Raw genomic sequence first — 18,693 nt, 5'->3', positions numbered from 1 at the left:
CAAAAGGAGGGCGGGGGTAGAGAGGTGGAAAATCCAAAAAATTTCCTACCTTTTCCTGTGGGCACGAGAGATCATGTGACTGAGTGGGCATGGGTGTGAGTGACCTCAAGTTCACCATGCCCACTCAGTCACATGCCCCCCACCTAGCCACACCCACTGAACCAGTAGCGAAAATTTTGGAAACCCACCACTGATCTAGTCAGAGCTGAAGAAGCTTCTTGGATGAGAAGTGAAATGTCTTCAAAGAAAAAAAACAAGAAAGTCCAGTTGCCTCCTGAGAAAGTACCTTTGGGACAGTGGTGGGATTCAGCCAGTTCGCACCACTTCGGGAGAACCGGTTGTTAATTGTCTGTGCAGTTTAGCAAACTGGTTGTTGGAAGAAATCATTAGGGCAGAGAACCGGTTGTCAAATTACTTGAATCCCACCACTGCTTTGGGACAACCATGACCTGGAGGACTGAGGATTTCTACAGACTCCCAGTACCAAGGCTGTCCAGAATCTGGAATTCGGACACCTATACGTATCATGTCATTTACAAGAAATGCTCTCCCACCAAAACCTCCACTCAATCCTTTTTCAATACTAGCGGCTCATGTCCTAAAGACGTTTAGTTTTGTTTGCTGGAGAATTGGAAACTACGGTCAGATTTCTTGGCAGCCAGACTGACAGCAGAGTCAGTCATGGAAGTAGTCCATTCTGGCTCAAAATTTTGGAAGCTATCATTCAACACATCTTAAGTGCACTGATTTGAAAAAGGCTGCATCTTCGCTATAAAAACATTCCTGTTTGATATCGTTTATTTTTCATCCGTTCAATTGTGTGTGTGGTTTTTCAGAAGTGGTTTGCCATCGCTTCTTTCCTGGAATTGGGAAAAAGTGACTGGCCCAAAGTTACCAGCTGGCTTTGTAACTAGGGGTGAAATGCTACCGGTTCGGGGCGGTTCTCCAGAACCGGTAGTGAAAATGTTACTGGTTCAACCGAACCGGTAGTAAAAAAGATGGTTTAAAAAGTAAAAAAAAAAAAGTTTCAACGATCGTGTGGCACAGCTGATCTTTGGAACTTTTTTTTTTTTACTTTTTTTAAGGATTTTTTTTTACTACCGGTTGAGGCAATAGGTAGTTAAAAAATGGTAGTTTAAAAAAGTAAAAAAAGATTCCGACAATCTGCTGTGACAATCAGCTGTGTCGCGCAATTGTTGGAACTTTTTTTTTTTACTTTTTTTAAGGATTTTTTTTTTTTAAGGATGGCATTGGGCCGGGATACTTACGGGACCGCCTACTGCCACCGATTGCCTCTCACCGACCCGTACGCTCTCACAGGGAGGGACTCCTCAGGGTGCCGTCAGCCAGGCAGTACCAGCTGGCGACGCCCAGGGGAAGGGCCTTTTCTGTGGGGGCTCCCACCCTTTGGAATGAACTTCCCCCAGGACTTCGTCAGCTTCCGGACCTTCGGACCTTTCGCCGCGAGCTTAAGACACATCTTTTTATTTGCGCAGGACTGGACTAGGTTTTTTAAATTTTAAATTTGGTTTTAATGGGGTTTTTTATTATTCTATTGTGGTTTTAATATTCGGCCGTATGTAATAAGTTTTTTAATTGGGGTTTTAACTTGTATTTATTTATGTATATTTTATATGGCTGTTAACCGCCCTGAGTCCCTTGGGAGATAGGGCGGTATACAAATATGATTAAATAAATAAATAAATAAATAAAATAAATAATTTTTTTTTACTACCAGTTGAGGCAATAGGTAGTTAAAAAATGCTTTAAAAAAGTAAAAAAAGATTCCGACAATCTGCTGTGACAATCAGTTGTGCCGCGCAATTGTTGGAACTTTTTTTTTTTACTTTTTAAAGCAAAGTAAATTCAGCAAATTGCCTGAAGCGGTATTTTCAAGTATGATAGTTTGTTTTTGAGCGCTCTGTGACTCTGTGGCATTCCTGCTTGTTGCAGGGGCCATTTTGTGTGAAGTCCAGCTGTTTTTGCATTGTGTGTGAGTCAGCTGTGTAGCTTTTGTGTTATTTTTGTGTAAAGTGTGATAGTTGGTTTTCCCGGTCACATGCCCAGCAAGCCATGCCCACCCAGTCACATGCCCACCAAGCCACGCCCACAGAACCGGTAGGGGAAATTTTTGAATTTCACCACTGTTTCTAACTTCTACACCAAACTGATTCTCGTTTGTACTGGGAAATAGAGTAGAAAACCAAATAAAATTCTTACGTAGGAAGTCCTGCCCTGAGACAATTCACAGAACACCTACACCAAACTGTGGAAGTATGTTGAAACAACCAAGCCATTTCTGGCGTCAATTACAAACCCAAAGGTAAACAAACGGTGGCTTACTGCAAACTGTGACGTTCACCCAGTCTTGAAATGTTTCTAGACCAGAGAACCATCAGTTCTCTTTCAACCTCTGTTTAATGCAACCGTTAAAATAAAAGGATGGTAACATCTACATGAAGCCTGTTCTCAGAAACCTACATCTAGGAGCGAGGGAGGGAGGGAGGGAGGACTGTTCTTCAACCCTGGCATCCAACAAACACTTGGGTCCAGAAGTGGTATTCAGCTGGTTGACCGGTTCGGGCGAACTGGTAGCGCCCACCCACCCAGGCGTAATCCCATCCTATATTGCTGTAGTTTTGACGCCGCATGCATGTGTAGATAGTGCGCGTGAGTGAACGACCATGTTGTTCAACGTCCCACGGGCACGCTTACATGTCTGGTGCTGGGTGAACCGGTTGCTACCGTATGTGACTCCCACCTCTGCATGAGTCTCACATGTGCCAGTCCCAAAGCTGGCGAAGAACTATGACATCTGCATGGAGAATATCTGGAGAGGAAGTTTTCACCTGAGGAATTGTGCTCCAGCAGGGCCCAGAGCAATAATTCTGCTGGCCAGCCCTTCTTCCTCTGCCAGAGGGGGTGGAGCTGGTAGCTTCTGGGGCTTAACCAGCCGGCAGGTGATGCGAGTTGGTGCTGCACACGTCCTGGGTGGAATGATGACGCGAAGGCCGTTGTGCCTGCTGCCCCGCATGGAGCCTCCACGGGCATCTACCATGAAACTTACCAGGAACCTGGGAGGGGAGAAGAAGAAGACAGACACCGCCGCCAAAAGTTTCATCGTCAAAAGAGTACAGGCAACGATCTTGTCATGATGACATGAGACCCTTCCTACAACTTCATAAGGGGTTGAGGTGGGAGAGAAGACTCACCCCGTGTGGACAGGGCTGGCTACCGGACTGATGTTGTCAGAGGTCTCTGTGGCAGGACTGCTTGGGATGAGGGACTCTTCATCAAACTCTTTGGAAGGCTAGATGGAACAAGAACGGGTCTCCTATTAAACAGAGGTTTAGACCTTACCAATCCATGCCAGACTCTCCATGACCTGGACCTCCTTCCCCCAGATGCCGTTTTCCTCCACAAACACTCTTCCATCAAAACTCCACTTCGTGCAAACTCTTCACGTTGCCATCTTGGAACCCAGAAGTTCTGGCACCTCTGCCAAAAATGGGTGCACCGGTCCCATGGACAACTCCTCAGTCCTATCGCAAACCTAGGCAAACTGCCAAAGGCCTTTCTTGGCAAACCGATACAAAAGTAAATGCAAGAAGATGAAGCTACCAACGTTGTTTTCCAGCAAAGCCCAAACATCGTTGCTGGTCTGTTTTAAGCCTTGTGGGAGGGGCCAATCATCTCCTGGCCTTACTCCTGAGTCGTCCTCTTTGCTTGAGCTGCTCTTGCCTTCTGGCAGCTCTTCTCATGCGTGCATTAGGAACAGGCTTCTCCTGTTCCTCTGCCTCACTACTCTAAGTCTCTGGAGGCTCTGGAGTTTGCACATCACTTCCCGATGGCCCTGGCCCCACCTCTGCCTAATTGCTGTCCGACTCCGTTGCCAGCTCCGCAGGCTGCTGGCGGACCACAACACCCCTGGACTAACGGGTAATTGATCAACACAGCTCCTGTGGAATGCTCCTTCCGCTCCTGCCCTCACTGTAGCCCTGTTGGGCTGACACTCACCTGCTCAGGTTCCTCAGCCTGGATCAGGACCGTCTCAGGAGTAACGCAAGGGATTCGAGGGATAGCTGGTGATTCCTCCCTTCTGTGTCGCAAAACAAAATTGAAAAAAGGAAGGAGGATGTTGGGAAAACAGGATGCAGCCTGGCCTTCCTTAAAACCCTACCTCCAAGGCAGGGGTGGGCTTCAAAAATTTTCACAAAAATTTTCACAAGCAAGGTTGGGGAAGTTGCTGGGTGGGCGTGGCCATGGTGGGTGTGGCCTAGTCAGCCTCCTGCACCATTGGGGGGAGGAGGGGTTGTTTTTGCCCTCTCCAGACTCCGGACGCTTTCCTTGAGCCTCCGGAAGGGCGAAAACGGCCTCCTCAGACTCCAGAGGCCCTCTGGAGGCCGGAAACACACCCTCTCCATATCTTACGTGTGATCCAATTTGGGGACAAATTCCACAATTTCTCTCTCGTCTTCCTGATACTGAAGTTCCCGTTTCTGCATCTTGGTACCCGGCAGCTCATCTCCTAAAAGATCAAGAGACAGGGATGAAAACATGGTGCAGTCAGAGGTCAGACAAAACGAAAGCAACAGAGGAAAGCCAACCCTTCCGTGGCCTAAGATTTATGCGAAGTAGGTGGACAAGGGCATCCGTTTCCACGGTCCATTCCTGCAGCTGTATTTAATCTGGAGCCAGCTCATTCAACCAAACATGTTGCAGGCACAATTGGACCACAACTTCCAGAATTCCATTGGACTTTCCAACCCAGGTGGAGCAAGGCTGGGGAAGGCTTGTTGGTGACCTGAATCCTATAGAAGCCCACCAATGTAATGAAGGTGTCCTCCTCCTGTTGTGGCCAGCCAGCGGCCAGCAGAGCTGGTAGTAGATTCAGACAGTGAGAAGGTTGGGGAGGAACATGGGCCAGTCCTGGAGTCTGGGGAAGGCTTGGATGGGGGCTCTGCGTCAGAGGCAGAGAGGGGGCCAGGGCCTCATGACAGTTATCAGCTGCCTTTGGAGTCAGAAATCAGTGAGGCAGACGAACAGCTGGAGCCTGTTCCTAGTGTGCGCATGCGCAGAGTTACCAGATGAAGGGAATAGCTAAGGAACAAGGGTCAACTCAGGAGTAAGGCCACAGCTGGACAATGAATCGCCCCTCCCAGAGGGAATAAAAGAGGAGCGAAAGGGGAATGGAGTTTGCAGGAGACAATTAGTCCATTTAATAATAATAATAATAATAATAATAATAATAATAATAATAATAATAATAATAATAATAATAATAATAATAATAATAATTTAATTTGTATACCGCCCTTCTCCCGAAGGACTCAGGGCGGTGAACAGCCAAAATAAAATACAAAAGAAACAATACATACAATACTAAAAAAAACAACCCTTAAAAAACTTATTCAAATAGCCAAATTTAAAATGTAATAACGCCCTATAAAATTGACAGAAATTTCAAACCCATAAAATCAAATCAAAAATTTAGTTGGTTCGTGAGTCTCAGAGACTCCTTGCCAAGTTTTGAAGATATTGGCCTGGCAGCTCCCCAAGCCAGATAAGGTCTGCAGCTGTAAATTCTCCCTTGAAAGACTTTGCTGCTGAAGGTGAATGAGAGGAATTCACAGGAACATAATGAAAAGGGATTTTTTGTCGGGATAAGGAGTCTGCTTTGTGGTTTGGGAAGGCCTAGGTCAGAACACCTCCTGTGACTAATATTTAATCCAGATGTGCCTTCTTGAATAATAATCTTGAGGTCTCGTGTGGTGGCTTCATCCTGCAATCAACAATGGCGTAGGATATGACCGAACAAACTACTATGCTATGGCTATAGATCAAAGGCCTCTGGTGGCTCAACAGACTAATGCAGTCTGTTATTAACAGCAGCTGCTTGCAATTACTGCAGGTTCAAGTCCCACCAGGCCCAAGGTTGACTCAGCCTTCCATCCTTTATAAGGTAGGTAAAATGAGGACCCAGATTGTTGGGGGCAATAAGTTGACTTTGTATATAATATACAAATGGATGAAGACTATTGCTTAACACTGTGTAAGCCGCCCTGAGTCTTCGGAGAAGGACGGGATATAAATGCAAATTTAAAAAAAAAGAAAGAGGGCTTTTGAAGGGTAGACTGATATTTTTTTTCATGGAGCTTTGGGGGGGGGGAAAAAGGATTCCCGACATTTTTCTTTGTCTCGTTTTCATCACCGACTCAAAACGCTTTAGAATACACCTGCAAAATCTGGTTCGGTGATGGAGTGGATATTCTGAGTAGCAATTCCTATTTCGCACCACCTTCATCTTCTTTTAATGACCCCATAATCCCTTGCAGGGTGGAGTTAGCAGAGTTTTTACTGAATGGATTAGCAGAGTTTTTACTGGCCGGATGTCCTTCCTGTTGCCAATGCGGAGTTTTGTTCAGCAGATATATTCTCATTGTGCCCAGAGAGAGAGAAATAACTGCCTCTATCTAGGATCAAACTCATAACTCCTGATTGCGAGGTGAAAGCTCCACTTCTAGGCCATGGCACCACTCACTATTTCAACCACCTTGAATTCTCTGAAAAACAGCAGTTGGCCCTGTGTTTGAGAATCATCAGCAAGCTATGTGTTGCTAAGCTGGTAGAACAGTATTCTTTGTTTTTCAGATAACTGGAGATTAGAAGAAACTACCCTCTGCTAAAAGATGAAAACAAGGGATGGGGAAAGACATTGGATTCTTGGAGAATCATGAAGAAGGGAATGGCTCAAAACTTTGGAAAATGAAGGGGAGAAGCTGGCTTAGATCCCAGGAGGAGACATGAATGGGAAATGACGGTAGTGGTACATGAGGAAATAACAGCTGTTAAGGCATAGCTGGGGAATGATGGCCCTTTTATGACTTTTGGACTTCAATTCCCAGAATTCCTGAGCTAGCCATTTTGGTTCAGGAATTCTGGGAGTTGAAGTCCACACGTCATAAAGGGGCCATTGTTCCCCACCTCTGTGTTAAGGAATGACGGAGAAGTCAAATCAATGCTTGTTTGTTTTCACCTTTCCCTTGGTGGTATTTTGAGCTCACTGAAAAAGGCTTTTGATGAGGTTTGGGGGTTGTTGGTTTTGTCTGATATTCTGGTCCATCTCTTGAAAGTCTCCCTAGCTGCTCATACCAGCCAGTCTAAAGCAACTCCTGGCAAGCGTTCCCACGTATCGTTTTGTCCCAGAATTGAATAGAAGACGAGGCCAGAGAGACCGCAGATGGCCAAAGAGAAGATGGAACAACGAAAGGCAATTTTTTTTCACACCTTGGCTGCCTCATCGCTAAGTACAAAGGGGAACCCCACACCAAACTGGTTCTCTTCACCGTAAAATCAACGTTAGGTCAAACACTCAACAGTCAAAAAGCGAATTGAAAGTGTTGGGGGAAAAGATGGAAGAGAAAATTCTGCACAGTGCTGGTGAAAAGCAAGGGGAAGTCAAGAACAGCAAAGCCAAGTGAGGTAGTCAAAGAAGTTGGGTCATTTTAGGCCAATGTTCTAAGACAGGGGTCTCCAACCTTGGCAACTTTAAGACTTGTGGACTTCAACTCCCAGAATTCTTCATCTGGGAGTTGAATCTGGGAGTTGAAGTCCACAAGTGTTAAAGTTGCCAAGGTTGGAGACCCCTGCTCTAAGATGTGTGGACTTCAACTCACGTTGGCTTGGGGAAATCTGGGAGTTGAAGTCCACGCATCTTCAAATTGGGGAAGGAAGTCCCGCCCTTGCCTAGAAGTCAAATAAACCTGCTAGCAAGGCATCCAACTCCTTTCAGTACCAGATTTCGCAATCTAGCATTAAACAAAGAACCCGCAGCAATGAAATGGTGGCTTGCTCACACGGCCTCACTGTGCGCCCCCCCACCCCACCCCACCCCTTAAGTCACAGATACAATGGATAAGGAGACAGTGGGGGAGCTGGCCCTCTGGAAGCCACAGCTGGCATGGAATGGAGGCATGGGAGGCCCGAGCGTGTCCCGTGTGGGATGGAATGGGGTCGATGGGGCGGGCGGGTGAGCCAAACCCACAATAATACACACAATCCATACCCAGGAGAGTCACGTGAGTCGTGCCTGCAAAGCAAGAGAAAACAAAGCAATTTTGTAGAGTTGGTTGAAGGCCGTGGACTCCGCCGCCCTAGTTTTTAAGTTAAGGTAGTCTAGCGGTCTCCAAACCTGGCTACTTTAAGACACGTCAACTGGATGTCAACTCCCAAAAATTCTGGCTGGGGGATTCTGGGAGTTGAAGTCTGCAAGACTTAAAGTGGTCATGTTTGGAGAGCCCTGGTCTAGGACCAGGCTGTTGTGTCCCACTCCTCCACTGATGGCCGGGTCAGGGAAATCCGAATCAGGCGTGCCTCTGCAGCTCTGCCAAAGTCCTAGCAAAGTTCTCAAGGCAGGCAGGAGACCCGAAAGTGACTTCAGCAAGATACGTTAGACTTTGCCTGACTCAGAGAATGCCAGAAAGCAGATCCTTTATATAGGCCATGGGGTGTGGCTCCATGACTCAGCACTTATCCAGGCCTGCCCCTCCCTTCCTTCTGTCGCCGCCTATCAATTCTTCTGAAGTGAGGGTCATTCCAGTCTGCAGCTGTTGGTAATTGACCTTCCTCAGGCTCACATGCTGTGGGGGAGGGGTTGGGGTCTAGTTGCTCCGTTTGCCTGGGCATGGAGCCAGAGCTGGGGGCTGGAAGTACTTCTTCCTCCTCAGCCTGTCTGGGCATGGAGCCAGAGCTGGGGGCTGGAGGTATACTAGGACATTCCTCAGCGTTCGGAAGCAGATAAGAAGGCCCCGGCTGCGGTGAAAGTGGGCGAGACACAACACAGGCTCTGCTTGGGTCAAAACTGGGGAGGAGGGAAAGGAGAGGTAGCCCTCTTCTTGCCATCTTTCAAGTTGGTTAAGGCAGGGGTCTCCAACCTTGGCAACTTTAAGCCTGGAGGACTTCAACTCCCAGAATTCCCCAACCAGCAGCTGGCTGGGGAATTCTGGGAGTTGAAGTCCTCTAGGCTTAAAGTTGCCAAGGTTGGAGACTCCTGGGTTAAGGGATTGGTGTAATTGTCCCAAAGTTGCTTTTTGCAAGAGGCAACTGGACTTTCTGGTTTTTCTTGGAAGACGTTTCGCTTCTCATCCGAGAAGCTTCAGAGCTGAAGTTTCAGAGCTAAAGAAGCTTCCTGGATGAGAAGTGAAACGTCTTCCGAGAAAAAGCAGAAACTCCAGTTACCTTTGGGACAACCGTGACCTGGAATAGGGGTCTCCAACCTTGGCAACTTTAAAGCCTGGAGAAAAAATAATTGCTACCAACCTGCCTTCCATTGAGGACCTGTATACTGCACGAATCAAGAAGAGGGCCGTGAAAATATTTACAGACCCCTCGCATCCAGGACATAAACTGTTTCAACTCCTACCCTCAAAACGACGCTATAGAGCACTGCACACCAGAACAACGAGACACAAGAACAGCTTTTTCCCGAAGGCCATCACTCTGCCAAACAAATAGTTACCTCAGCACTGTCAAACTATTTACTAAATCTGCACTACTATTAATCTTCTCATAGTTCCCATCACCAATCTCTTTCCACTTATGACTGTATGACTGTAACTTTGTTGCTGGCAATCCTTATGATTTATATTGATATATTGACCATCAATTGTGTTGTAAATGTTGTACCTTGATGAAGGTATCTTTTCTTTTATGTACACTGAGAGCATATGCACTAAGACAAATTCCTTGTGTGTCCAATCACACTTGGCCAATAAAAATTCTATTCTATTCTATTCTATTCTATTCTATTCTATTCTATTCTATTCTATTCTATTCTATTCTATTCTATTCTTCTTCAACGATCTAGAAAAAGGACTGGACAAAGCTTTGTTGGCTGAGGAATTCTGGGAGTTGAAGTCCTCCAGGCTTAAAGTTGCCAAGGTTGGAGACCCCTGACCTGGAGGACTGAAAATTTCCATAGATGATTGGTGTAATTGTGGCACGGATGAAGGTATTCCTAGGATTAAAAACCTTCCAATAAGCTGAAAAAAGCAACACAATCATTTGGAATGCTTTTAAACATTACTGCATTGAAATCTGCATTGAAAGAAGATTGGGGTGTCTCGCAATTTACGTACTCACAATAAAAAAGAAAAAGAGGAAAAACAAAGAGGTGGGGGGGGGGGCAGAGTGTGCATCACAACCTTGCATCACAACTCTGCTTTCATTATTTGTCTTCCTTCCACAGATGTCTTTGCAGCAGGAATGGACGTTGTTAAGGGAGCAAAGATCCGAGTTTTGGAATGACGGAAATCTTGCTTAGCCTCCCATCGCCCTTCAGGATTTCAGCAGGTATAGGTTTTTCCTTAACTTACGACCCACCCACCCACCCACCCCCACGGAGCCCAGAGCATTTCGGTCGCTAAGTGAGTTTTGCCCCGTTTTACGACTTTTCTTGCCACCGTTGCTAAGCAAGTCAGTGCAGTGGTTAAGTCAGGAACCTGGTTGTTAAGTTCCTCCGGCTCCCCCGTGGACTTTGCTTGACAGAAGGTCACAAAAAGGAGATTGTGTGACACACACACACACGGGACACTGCGACCGTCATAACTGTGAACCATTTGCCAAGCACCGGAAATTTGATCACGTGACCCTGGGGAACGCTGCAACGGTCATTAAAGTGTGAAAAACGGTCCTAAGTCGCGTTGTTCAGTGACGTTGTAACTTCGAGCAGTCACTAAACTGAGGACTGCCTATATTGCTGATGCCGATTTAAATGCATGTTTTTTTTCCTCACTGGCGGCTAGGAAATTATATATTGTTTCGTTGAGTTGCGAGTTGAGATTCTCAGGAAGGGAACGGATCTGGCCCCCTCATCCATACCCTGGCAGGATACGAATCGTATCCCTCTTTCACCATTACGCAGGTTTGGGAATCGTTAAGCTGCAACACTGGTCTATTGGGCGGGGGGGGGTTGGACTAGATGACCGACAAAGTCCCTTCCAACTCTTGTTAATCTGTTAAAAAAGGAAGGTATTGTGTTGGATGGAAGGAAAACGGGAGCCACTAGTTCCTCTAGGTCAGGGGTCTCCAACCTTGGTCCCTTTAAGACTTGTGGACTTCAACTCCCAGAGTTCCTCAGCCAGCTTTGCTGGCTGAGGGACTCTGGGAGTTGAAGTCCACAAGTCTTAAAGGGACCAAGGTTGGAGACCCCTGCTCTAGGTCTAAAAAACATGGATTCTCACCCTCCCCTATAGACAATGGTCTAGGGCAGTCTGAAGGATCAATTTTGCTGAAAGGGGAGCAGAATGCAACATGAAAGGGTTATAATTATTATTATTTTTTAAAAGAAGGAAAAAGATCAGTTATATTTGTCCTCTTTCTGAGAGCCACAGTGACGCCAGTGGTTAGAGTGCAGTACTGCAAGCGACTTCTGCCAATTGCCGATTGCCAGCAGTTTGGCAGTTCAAATCTCACCAGGCTCCAGATTGACTCAGCCTTCCATCCTTCTGAGGTGGGTAAAATGAGGATCCAGATGGTTGGGGGGGGGACAAGAGGCTGACTCTGTAAACCGCTTAGGGAGGGTTGGAAAGCATCTAAAGTGGTAGATAAGTCTAAGTACTATTGCTATTTTCCTTCCTTCCTTCCTTCCTTCCTTCCTTCCTTCCTTCCTTCCTTCCTTCCTTCCTTCCTTCCTTCCTTCCTTCCTTCCCTCCCTCCCTCTCAGTATTCTGCAGTACTGCAAGCTAACTCTGCCCACTGTCAGAAGTTCAATCCTGACCAGCTCAAGGTTGATTCTGCCTTCCATCCTTCTAAGGTGGGTAAAATGAGGACCCAGATAGTTGGGGGCATTTAAGTGGTATATAAGTCTAAGTGCTATTGCTATTTTCCTTCCTTCCTTCCTTCCTTCCTTCCTTCCTTCCTTCCTTCCTTCCTTCCTTCCTTCCTTCCCTCTCAGTGGTTAGAAGGCAGTATTGCAGGCAAACTCTTCCCACAGCGAGGAGTTCAATCCTGACTGGCTCCAGGTCAACTCAGCCTTCCGTCCTTTCGAGGTAGGTAAAATGAGGACCCAGATTGTTGGCTGACTCTATAAACTGCTTAGAGAGGGCCGGAAAGCACTGTGAAGCGGTATATAAGTCTAAGCACTATTGCTATTTCTGTCCAATGAGGAAGAAGGATCGAAATAACTTGTAAATAAGATGTCATCATCAACACCATTCTTTCTCTTCTCCCCCCCCCCCCAAAAAAAGGGGAAACAAATTTCAGGGATGCTCCTGCCAACCCAATTTTTGGTGAGTATGCCAATGCAACCCCACCCCACCCCACCCACACCTCACCTTCATCCTCCGATACATCCAGAATCTCATCCACCGTCTCGGGGAAGCTCATCCGATGTTTGTCGCTTAATGACTGCAAGAAGCAACAGGTCAGATGGGAGGGGAGCCTCAAAGCTCTAAGCCCCCTGTCTCTTTCTCTCTCTCACGCACACACACACCAGGCTTGACCTTACCAAGAAGCTAGTTTCATCAGTGACAACTTTCAGCACATCGGTGACGGAAATGTAGCCCAGCCGCTTGGCGATGGCCAAAGGAGTGGCACCATTCTACAGAGAGAGAGAGAGAGAGAGAGGGAGAGAGAGAGAGGGAGTTCCAATATCTCAGGAGTTTCCACAAAGAAGAGGGAGTCAAACTATTCTCCAAAGCACCTTAGAGTAGAACAAGAAGCAACGGGTGGAAACTAATCAAGGAGAGAAGCAACTTAGAACTAAGGAGAAATTTCCTGACAGTGAGGACAATGAATCAGTGGAACGACTTGCCTCCAGAAGTTGTGGATGCTCCAACACTGGAAGTTTTTAAGAAGAGATTGGATAATCATTTGTCTGAAGTGGTGTAGGGTCTCCTGCCTAAGCAGGGGGTTGGACTAGAAGACCTCCAAGGTCCCTTCCAACTCTGTTATTCTGTTTTATAGAAAGTGAACTTTGCTAATAAAAAGGGTGGAACGTTCCACAAAGGTTATTAGGTGCAAATAGAAACGCATCCTATTTCCATAGCAAGGAAGATAAAGCAGGAATGGTTAAAATTGAGCATTTTATTTGAAGAGGAGAATGTATTTAAGAACGTCGTTCCCTTGGAGACCACTTCTGGAATTTGGCATGAAAAAATATAGATGAAACTCTGACTTTGGTTTTGCTGATGAGATCGATTTGTCATTATAAAAATGGCGAGTTCTATATTGATGTGTAAAAGTAAAAAGTTGAGGCTGGGATGTTTTTATCTTGTACTATGCTACAAAGAGTTGGAAATCAATGCTTTACTTTCTTTTTTGCCTTGTACTTCACACTTTCTTTCCCCCTCTCTTTCTCCTTCCCCTAACTTCCTATTTCTATGTTTCTTTGTATTTTATATATTGAAGGGATGAACGAAGGGAGGGAGGGAGGGGGCGAGAGAGAAAGAGAGAGAGAGAGAGAAAGAGAGAGAGAGAGAGAGAGAGAAAGAAAGAAAGAAAGAAAGAAAGAAAGAAAGAAAGAAAGAAAGAAAGAAAGGATGAATGAAGGGAGGGAGGGAGGGGGCGAGAGACAGAGAGAGAGAGAGAGAGAGAGAAAGAAAGAAAGAAAGAAAGAGGAAGGAGGGAGGGAGGGAGGGAAGGAAGGAAGGAAGGAAGGAAGGAGAGGAAGAAGGAAGAGAGAGAGGAAGGAAGGAAGAGGAAGGAAGGAAGGAAGAAAGAAGAAGGAAGGAAGGAAGAAAAGGGAGGGAAGGAAGGAAGGAAGAGAGAGGAAGGAAGGAAGGAAGGAAGGAAGGAAGGAAGGAAGGAAGGAAGGAAGGAAGGAAGGAAGGAAGAAGAGGAAGGAAGGAGGAAGAGGAAGGAAGGAAGGAAGGAAGGAGGGAGGAAGAGGAAGGAAGGAAGGAAGGAAGGAAGGAAGGAAGGAAGGAAGGAAGGAAGGAAGGAGAGGAAGAAAGAGAGAGAGGGAAGGAAGGGAGGGCTGATTATTCACAATTATGCAAATCCTGACCGAGATTGTGTGTCAACTATTGTTCAAAACACCAATCCAAATTCTACACCGAACCTGAATTTGGCAGCCTGATAAAATTATACCGAAGTGCACGAAGGGACAATCAACTTAAGACCTACGAGCCGGCCGTGTGCTGCTCTGGCTGATACACAGCTGGCTCTTGGATTTCCACACTCACCGAGCTGACTTCGTTGGGCGAAGCCCCGTGCCTGAGCAAAAGGGTGACTATGTCGGTGTGGCCTTGTTGGGCCGCCTGGTGCAGAGGCGTGTAACCCAGCTGAAAGGGGGGGAAAAAAGAGAGAGAGAGAGAGAGGGAGAGATGGAGGGAGGGAGACCAGAGCAATGAAAAAGACATAATGGCCTTCCAACAGTAGGAATGTCAAGACTTCCGCCATCCGTAAAAGGGGCGGGGCTTCGGTAGCCTGGTTGCGGCTTCCATCTTGACTTCTTTGACCTTCGCCGCCCACCTCTGCCCCCATACCTTGGTTTTGCCATTGACATCCGCCCGATGCTGCAGCAGAAATTTCACCAGTTTGATATTCCCGTAATGGCAAGCCACGTGCAACGGGGTGTAGCCCATCTGGAAGGCAAGAAGAAACCGGGATAGATCTCGCAACCACTGTTAGGCCTCACGGCCTTTCCAGCGAACTCCGCAGCCCGCTCTGGAACCAGGAGAGGGTGAGTTCTAGTCCCGCCTTAGGCCTTCAGAAATCGCCGGCGCTCCGTCGCTGGAGGTTTTTTCGGAAGAGATTAGAGACAGTCACGTATCTGAAATGGCGTAGGTTCTCCTGCTTGAGCAGGGGGCTGGACTAGAAGACCTCCGAGGTCCCTTCCAGCTCCAGCCTATTCTATTCTGAAAGCCAGCTGGGTGACTCTTTTTCAGCCCACCCCACCTTACAGGGTTGTTCTTGTTGTTGTAGGGAAAACGGGAGGAAGAAGGTGAACTGGATATGTTTGCATCCTTTTGAGTTATTTAAAAACAAAACAATGAAGGCAGGATACAAATCAACCAACAAATAAAATAAATATTACGGCCTCCCATCCTTGCAAGATTGGTGGTAAACCATCAGGACAAGCAATCTCCCCTCAGTTCATTATATCCCCTTTCTCTTGGTCTTAACCCACACAATTTGTCCCCTTGCTAGCAATTCTCTGGCTCCTCCCACAGGGGGGATGGCTCCTCCCACAGGGGGACTGGCTCCTCCCTCTGGTCTTATGGGATGACAGAAGGGGACTCACCCGAGTCGTTGCGTCCACTTGGACTCCGTGCCTCAGCAGGTTATCTGCCACCTGGAGGTGTCCTTCTTGGGCCACTAGGTGGAGTGGGGTGAGACCGCTCTGGAATGAAAAAAGATCCAAGTTTGCTCAAAGAGGAACCTGGAAACTGATCCTATGAATCCTCCTATCAGGCCTGAAGAAGCTTCACCAATCCCTGCATCTTGTCTTCCAGCTCTTTTTGATTGATTGATTGATTGATTGATCTCCAGATAACTTCAGGGAAGGGAATTTAGCCAGGATCAAAGAGAAACGATCCCTTCCATAGAAATGATCCAGCTCTCTTCCCTTCTCTACCTTCTTCTACTTTCCACAACCATCCTCCCCCTCTCTTATCTACCTCCTCTCCTCCTTCCTCCCTCCTCCTTTCTTCTCCCTCTTCTATCCCTCTTCCTTCCTTTCCTCTTCCTCCTCTTCTCTTTCCTACCTCCTTCTACTTCCTTCTTTCCCATCATTCTGAAGTGGTAGCCAGGCAGCTCCAATCTTACATTAATTATACGTCTTCGATCATCTTTGTACATTGACCATCAATCCATTTTCTACCCTCATCCCCCCTCCCCCTCCCTTCCCCTTCCTCCCCCCACCCCCCGGGACTTCCGAGAACCGAATACAGGGTATAAAACTAACAACAAAAATTAAAATATAGCACAAATCATAATCCATAATCACTCCTTAAAACCTCCACTCCCCTTCCAGAGACAAAGAAGATACTTTTCTTCCAATCCATTATAAATAAGACCATTCCACTCCTAGAGTTCTCAGAAATTTCCGATTGAGTTAGTGTTTGTTCTTGAATAAAGTACATAGTTTTTAATATCCAACCTTCATCAATCAATATCAAAACAACGTTCCATCTTCCAATATTCACCAAGGGTTCTTCTAAAATGTCTTTCTTCCTTAAGCAGTCTCTCAAGAATAGTTCATATTTCCAACTTAATTTCTTTAATTAAGTTAAAGGAAGGGGGTGGTGACCGGGCAGGTCCGATTAATTGTATATGATGGTACATTAAATATGTTATTGGATATGTTATTGGATAAGAATGTTAAAATAAAACTTTTTTAAATATGAGAAATGATCCAGCCATTCTCTACCTCCTTATATTCAAGGAGAAATTTACTGACAAAGAACAATTAATCAGTGAAAAGGTTTTCCTTCAGAAGTTGTGGGTGCTCCCTCATTGGAGGTTTTGAAGAAGAGGCTGGACAACCATTTGTCTGGAATGGCATAGGGTCTTCTGCTTGAACAAAGGGGTTGGACCGGATGACCTCCAAGGTCTCTTCGACCTGGTCGTGAGAGCTGATATTGGACAGATTGCAACTTCTCTTTGTAGAATACCATGCAGATTACGGATGAGCCAAGTAATATGATGAACTATGCTTCACTACGAAACTATGTCCTCGGGCTTGATAAGTTGACTCTTAAAGCCTAAAACTTAATGTAGAATGTGTAACTTCATAGCACCAGAGTGTGTTAATTAATATAAGGCAACTGGCAGTTGGAACAGAGGGGGAGTAGAATCTCCCAGCCCACAGGCCAGCTGAGTCACGTGCTGGCCACGCCCACGCCCGGTTTAGCGAAGGGGTAGCATCAGAGCGTGTTAATGTAAAGCAACTGGCAGTTGGAACAGAGTTCTTTTCAGATGGGGAGGGGGAGTAGAATGTCTAGCTCCTTAGCATCGTGTGAATATAATACTCTATATATGAAATACTAATGATCTGATGGTCATTTTGAAAAATCCTTTCTTAGGAAGCACCTAGAAGCCAAGAGGAACAGACGTGGCAAATTTCAAGTTTGTAGGCTTTACAGTTCTGGAGATTTCATGATTACAGCATGAGTGGTTTTTGCTTTTATATATATATATAGATTATAAGGAATGACTTTTATTTTGTTAGGTAATAAAATAACTGCTCCCTGTGGTTCTTATTTAAAAAAAAATACTTCTAAACATACATTTTTTAAAAAATGTACAAAAGTATATTTTTGTTATTCTTGCAGTGTTGGCACTCTATACTTAATCAAGGAGAGATCCAACCTCAAATTAAAATTTCCTGAGAGTGAGAGCAATTAATCAGTGGAACCACTTGCCTCCAGAAGTTGCGAATGCTCCAACACTGGAAGTTTTTAAGAAGAGGTTGGACATCCATTTGTCTGAAGGAGTGTAGGGTTTCTTGCCTAAGCAGGGGGTTGGACTAGAAGGCCTCCAAGGTCCTTTCCAACTCTATTCTATTCTATTCTATTCTATTCTATTCTATTCTATTCTATTCTATTCTATTCTATTCTATTCTATTCTATTCCATTCCACTCTATTATTCTGTTCTGTTCTGTTCTGTTGTTCTATTCCAGTGGTTCTCAACTTTTATAGTGCTGCGACCCTTTTAATACAATTCCCCACGATGTGGCGACCCCAACCGTAAAATTATTTTCATTTTGAATCTATCGCGCCTGAAGCCGTATTGGCTAGCGATCTGAACTGCTTGCGATTGCCTTGAGGACGGAGGCATTAAAGCGGAGACTCCTCCCCTGTTAAGTTGATTGCGCCTGAAGCCAGATTAGGCTAGTGATTGGGAGTGATTGCAGCTGGCTTGAGAGGGAGACATCAGAGCAAAGATTTCTCTTTTTTTTAATTCATCGCGCCTGAAGCCGAATTCGGCTAGCGATTTGAAGAGCCTGCAGCTGGCTTGTGGAGTCAACCATTGGAGCGGTTGCAAGTATACTTCTTCGACTTGCAAGTATACTTCCCATATTTCTGATTGTCTTAGGTGACCCCTGGCAAATCGTCATTCGACCCCCAACGGGGTCGCGACCCACAGGTTGAGAACCGCTGTTCTATTCTTTTCTATTCTATTCCATTCCATTCCATTCCACTCTATTATTCTGTTCTGTTCTGTTCTGTTCTGTTGTTCTATCCTATTCTATTCTATTCTATTCTATTCTATTCTATTCTATTCTATTCTATTCTATTCTACTCTATTGTTCTGTTCTGTTTTATTCTATTCCTATTCCTATTCCTATTCCTATTCCTATTCCTATTCCTATTCCTTGTTCTGTTCTATTTCTGTTCTGTTCTGTTCTGTTCTGTTCTATTCTATTCTATTCTATTCTATTCTATTCTATTCTATTCTATTCTATTCTATTCTATTCTATTCTATTCTATTCTATTCTATTCTATTCAGCACTCTTGAATGCAGGTCCAAAACGGTCCCCTTTTCAATGGCAAAGCCTCTTTCTCAAAAATTTCTCAGCTTCTTTCTCATGGTTTTTAACTTTTCTGGAGCAATTTCTCCAGGTCAGAGCTAAATCTGTCTGGGCTCGATCTGGATCTGCAACAGCCAGCAAAATGCTTCTCCTTCCTAGAGAGCAAGTCCTGATTGGGAGCAGGACGGCAGGTTCAGCTATTTCCTTCCACAGCTTT

The 18,693-nt window shown here is 45.6% G+C and overlaps 1 protein-coding gene across 7 annotated transcripts in view; it reads right to left on the bottom strand.

Annotated features, from left to right (window-relative positions):
- The window catches only part of ANK1 (ankyrin 1), a 193,346-nt gene that overhangs the window by 49,395 nt on the left and 125,258 nt on the right, over nucleotides 1-18,693 (bottom strand). For 6 of the 7 annotated variants that reach the window (XM_058194552.1, XM_058194554.1, XM_058194555.1 and 3 more), the window contains exons 18-27: nucleotides 15,245-15,343; nucleotides 14,487-14,585; nucleotides 14,184-14,282; nucleotides 12,506-12,598; nucleotides 12,333-12,405; nucleotides 8,066-8,089; nucleotides 4,432-4,528; nucleotides 4,018-4,099; nucleotides 3,213-3,310; nucleotides 2,850-3,074 (exon numbers count right to left, since the gene is read on the bottom strand). In XM_058194552.1, the coding sequence (XP_058050535.1) occupies nucleotides 2,850-3,074; nucleotides 3,213-3,310; nucleotides 4,018-4,099; nucleotides 4,432-4,528; nucleotides 8,066-8,089; nucleotides 12,333-12,405; nucleotides 12,506-12,598; nucleotides 14,184-14,282; nucleotides 14,487-14,585; nucleotides 15,245-15,343 (989 nt within the window). The remainder of the gene's footprint in view (nucleotides 1-2,849; nucleotides 3,075-3,212; nucleotides 3,311-4,017; nucleotides 4,100-4,431; nucleotides 4,529-8,065; nucleotides 8,090-12,332; nucleotides 12,406-12,505; nucleotides 12,599-14,183; nucleotides 14,283-14,486; nucleotides 14,586-15,244; nucleotides 15,344-18,693) is intronic. The other variant, XM_058194550.1, reaches the window with a different exon arrangement.

Source organism: Ahaetulla prasina, chromosome 9 (assembly GCF_028640845.1).
Source record: "Ahaetulla prasina isolate Xishuangbanna chromosome 9, ASM2864084v1, whole genome shotgun sequence".
NCBI classification, from domain to species: Eukaryota; Metazoa; Chordata; class Lepidosauria; order Squamata; family Colubridae; genus Ahaetulla; species Ahaetulla prasina.
Note: the sequence above shows the minus strand (reverse complement) of the source record. Positions and strands in the feature narration are given on the sequence as shown.